This window comes from Procambarus clarkii, chromosome 86 (assembly GCF_040958095.1).
Source record: "Procambarus clarkii isolate CNS0578487 chromosome 86, FALCON_Pclarkii_2.0, whole genome shotgun sequence".
NCBI classification, from domain to species: domain Eukaryota; kingdom Metazoa; phylum Arthropoda; class Malacostraca; order Decapoda; family Cambaridae; genus Procambarus; species Procambarus clarkii.
In genome coordinates this window covers 13,158,851-13,163,943 of record NC_091235.1, presented here as the reverse complement: position 1 = coordinate 13,163,943, position 5,093 = coordinate 13,158,851, and the positions used below count along the sequence as shown (strand labels likewise).

General features: G+C 41.9%; 1 protein-coding gene across 1 annotated transcript; it reads right to left on the bottom strand.

The window, feature by feature from the left end:
* Positions 1-2,002: 2,002 nt before the first annotated feature.
* LOC123769462 (uncharacterized) lies at positions 2,003-3,172 on the bottom strand. Its single transcript, XM_045760576.2, has 2 exons — positions 3,060-3,172; positions 2,003-2,645 (listed from the first exon to the last, which is right to left on the bottom strand). The coding sequence occupies exons 1-2, from the start codon at positions 3,170-3,172 to the stop codon at positions 2,003-2,005; spliced, it is 756 nt and encodes a 251-aa protein (XP_045616532.2).
* Positions 3,173-5,093: the final 1,921 nt, after the last annotated feature.

Sequence of the window (5,093 nt, the reverse complement as noted above, 5' to 3'; positions counted from 1 at the left end):
TAGATACACAGCAGATTGACGGATTGACAAAGTGACAGACACAGTGTTGATCATCTAAAATGACACAAAACCAGAATAATTAATAGACAGAAACAGGCAGGTAAACAAGCATGAAATACACACATTCTACCTTAAGGTCAGACAGACACGCGAATTAAAAATACGAAAAAAAGTAGTTTAAAAATTACAGCAAAATTTTGAACACATCTGAGAGCACCTTGATTACCTGTCGGGCAATCCGCAAATGCACTCTACTTAACGAATCAAGTGGTTTGTTTATACCCCTGAATTATATCGTAGTAAGGCCTCGAAACGCTTGATAAAAAGCATGATAAAAATGAATAATCTTGTCATCACGAGAAGTTTAACGAAGTGTAACTATGAGAGTCAACGAAGACAAAAATTAATGCACGTCCCATGAGTGAATTAGGCAGTTTTAAAAGTTTTTTCCCCTCTTTAAACTTCGGAATATATAATGGCGTCGTTTGTCTCCGTGAAAGATTTAACACAAAAGGAGGGAGGACATAAGAGGTTTGTTGATGGGCGAGGTCCTCTTCTGGTAGATAGCCGGGTATAACGCCTCATTTGGCAGACTCTTACGTCCCCCCAAACACCATCTGGAAGACTCTAACACACCATGTAGTAGAGACTCCCACACACCCACACACCATATAGTAGAGACTCCCACGCCCACACACCATCACGAACACACTCCCACACACCATCTGGTATAGATTCACACACCCACACACCATCAGACCATTCGCAGTATAGAAAAAAAATAACACAAACGCAATTACGCGGAATCTGCCTCAATCTCAGGCAACATTCTAAGATTTTTTTTTACCCAACGCAACTTTTATTTCACACAAGGCAGGAACTCCTGTCGATTTTAATTATTGCCTTTGCTGTGCGGCAGACAGTGACAAGTGCTTGTATTAATTTACAAAGGGATGCACGAGTGGGATTATACAAACGTAAGGAAATTAAAAATATTTTGGCATTGGGAATTCGGCGCATTTTTCGACGAAAGCAAAATCTCTTGAACATGTAGGCTAATCTGTGTTTATTATGGTAAAACCGTGCAAATTGGACGCTCAGCACATGAGAACTGCATGATTTCTATGGAGACAGGTCGATCTTAAGGTCTTTGCTCCGTGTCTCGAAGTGCTTGTTGCCCCTCTGATAAAGTTGCTTTCCTCCCAGGAGAGCAGTAAAACAGGGAGTCATCCTACTCCTCCTTCAAGAAGTCTCAGTCCTCTGCACCAGCCATCCATCCAATCCTTAAATAGGTTAAGATAAATCTCCTGATTTAAAAGTTGGTCGATTCACCTTCGGTTGTCCTGGAACACTGTCTCTTACCTCTGTCCCTTCCCTCTCTTCCCTCCCCTTTCCTTCCTTCCTCCCAACCCTCCCTCATCCCCTCCCCCTTCCCCCTGCCCCCCTCTCCCCTCCCCTCAAACAGCCGTGCCTTTTTATTTTTCCTGCTTCGTCGACTGTTGGAATTGTGGAAATTTCTCACAGAGATTGCTCCAGATTTTACTCACAGATGTTGCAACGGACTTTGCTTACAGAAATATTCATATGCTCATGTAATTGTCTGATTTCCAGAGCTGAAATACTGTGAAGCTTATTATATTATGTCAAGCCTCATTGATATAACTGATCTTTTATGCAGCATGCCGACAGCAGATGAATTAACATAAAATTCGCTAACTAGTTATTCTTGAATAACTATTCTATTTAAGTTATTCTATTTAACTAGAATAAAATTCGTTATTATGTATATTTAAAGTACATATTTTTTCTCTCATAAGTACAGCTTTTAAAATTTGCAATCTTTTTTGGTCAGTGGTAGACTTCAGGATTTTGGTATTAATTACTCGCATGTTCCGAGTGTGTGTCATTATATGTTCATGTTGCATTTGGTGTCCGGCCGCCCCAGCCTATAGTTGGGAAGTCAGCTGCAGCGCTACACAAAATAGTCCCTCGTAAGATACCATTAGAACCATTCACTACCATCAGCACCGCGTTCACTATCATCAGCACTGCGTTCACTATCATCAGCACCGCGTTCACTATCATCAGCACTGCGTTCACTATCATCAGCACCGCGTTCACTATCATCAGCACTGCGTTCACTATCATCAGCACTGCGTTCACTATCATCAGCACCGCGTTCACTATCATCAGCACTGCGTTCACTATCATCAGCACTGCGTTCACTATCATCAGCACCGCGTTCATTATTATCAGCACTGCGTTCACTATCATCAGCACTGCGTTCACTATCATCAGCACTGCGTTCACTATCATCAGCACTGCGTTCACTATCATCAGCACCGCGTTCACTATCATCAGCACTGCGTTCACTATCATCAGCACCGCGTTCACTATCATCAGCACCGCGTTCACTATCATCAGCACCGCGTTCATTATCATCAGCACTGCGTTCACTATCATCAGCACCGCGTTCATTATCATCAGCACTGCGTTCACTATCATCAGCACTGCGTTCACTATCATCAGCACTGCGTTCACTATCATCAGCACCGCGTTCACTATCATCAGCACCGCGTTCACTATCATCAGCACCGCGTTCACTATCATCAGCACCGCGTTCACTATCATCAGCACTGCGTTCACTACCATCAACACCGCGTTCACTATACACCACTATCACCAGTGCTCATTACCACCTGGAACTACTCTCAGCCTGTACCAGTAACCCTGTCTACTAAACTCACTCTGTACTGGTATCATGGCCCACTACACAATCCGTACCGGTATCATGGTCCAATACTCAGTCCGTACCGTCATCATGGGCCATTAGGTCCACCACTGCCTACATCTACCCGCCTCACAGGCTGCCATTCACTGCCAACTTTAGCCTGTGGCTCTTAACATTGGGAATCGGCCGACCCTGCATGTTCTCCCTCTCGCTGGAGGTTGCAATGTCATTGCAGGAATAACACTGGACCGCCACACCTCTATCACTCTCCGCTGGTCCTATTTGCCCACTTACTCTCGCTCTCTCCTTTCTCTTCGCCCCTTTCTACCCAATTTCCCCATTGCTCTCTTTTTTTCTTTTTGCCATATTTTTATCTTTCACTTGATATCCCCCCATCATTTCTTTCTTTACATTTTTATCATCTCGCTGTTTCTCTTCCATTTCTCTTATCTTTTTTGCCTCTCCATTCCCCCCCCTCCCCTCACCTCCCCCCTCTTGATCTGCAGTTACAGTGAGAATGGCTGTTCATTAGCTCACCTGATTTGCATACCGCTTAATTATCTACTTCTCATTGGACTTCCACCAGGAAGAAATGATAAAAAAACTTATTATGTTATTGTTGCTTATTCTTCGTGTCTTTATTATAACTGTTTTAACACGTTTTTTTTATATATTTAGATTGTTATTTGCTATTGATTTTTTGGGTATGAAGACTACATGCTGGACACTACATACTAACGGTGTGTTTGAGCCAGGAATGTAGTTAAATGAACATTTCTATGCATTGATTCCATACACATGTGTAAATGTCATTACTAATTTCTACTGAGAAATTAAGGCTTCTGAAGAGGGAATAGATCCACTTGGTCTGGAAATATTGTGAAGGGAAAGTGTGGTTATTGGGAGGAATTCCTGTTCACTGGGGAGGTTTGAGAATGCAGCTGTAAGTTATTGCAATCGCAGAGAAGAAACTAGCACGAATAATATGGGATATTGTCTCTCTAACAGGTTATCTGATACCAATAACAGGATATGAAATAAGGAATAAATACTTTTGTTGCAACTACATTTAGAGTTTTTAGGAAATAAGTATAGTAAAAGTTTTATTTGTAACGTCATATGAAACATGAAAGTGTGTAAAGGTTTGTGAAGTTGAAGAACTAAATTCGTTTCAAAGGAGAATTATAATTAGATTCTAATAATTATTTTATATTGAATAATATGTTTTGAATTTATTGAAAACAATCTCGGTCAATAGGAGCAGGAAAAAACAGACGGCAAAAGAATTTGGCTCCTGAGTAACAGAAAGACCTGAACGTCGAATGGGTCTACAAGACTCACAAGGGCTCTGCTTTATATCTCATTGCTGGAAACTCAATGCTTCAATCTTTCAAATATATATATAATAGCGTTAGCTATATATACACTTTCTCTATTTTATTATATTAAATCTATTTCATACACCGTTAACTTTTATATCGGTGTTTTCCCCAAAGGACACCGATTATCTCGTGGAGCTCAGGACCTACTGACTAACACCACCTCCTTAACTGAAAACCCAAAAAGAAAAACCTCAATACACTCCCTGGTACGAGAGGAAAGAAGGGAATTAGATTGATACAAAAAAAGGACGCCGAAAATGGAACTTGTGATCGAAGGCTTACAGTGGCAGGTGGCCGGAGGAACACCCTGAAGGAGGTGAGTCGTAAAGAACACTAAGGGCGCTCCTGGGACACTCGTCCCTCGCTTCCCTTCTTGCCCGACTCTACATCTCCCGCCGGGGGACAAGGGCTTGGACTGATAATGCCCTCTGCTTCTCCGGTAGGCCTTGACAGTCTTATTTCCTGTTTTTAGATGTACAATAGGCATTCTGTACTTGGATCTAAAGTGGGTCTTATGTTATGGGTCTGGAGGGCGTCTCCTAGTGTGTGTTCGAGTTCTGTCTCGAGTTCGAGGTGGTTTATCCCTTGTGTATAGGAATATAGGGTTTCGTTTGGGACTGAAAGCGTCCTTGTGGACGTGAAACGGGAAGATGTAAAGCTGTGAACTGCGAATGTAAAGATGTAAAGCGGATTCTTACGTGGGAATCAAGAACGAGTCAGCAATTATGAATTCGGTGTAAGCTGCAACTTATCAAAATCAAAAGCCATTCTCTTCATTAAACCGGTAAAACTGGATTATGATACAACAAAATTGGATGAGTGTAGAGTGATGTTTGATGGCTGTTGAACATCCATCAAAGAGGATGTTTAGACTCTCTAGACTCAAGCTCTTTAATATTGAGTCTAGAGAGAGTTCCCAATTGTGGCTCAAGAAAGGGTAGCGAGTTGCGTCTCTACAAGATTTTTCCAGTTGTGGTTCG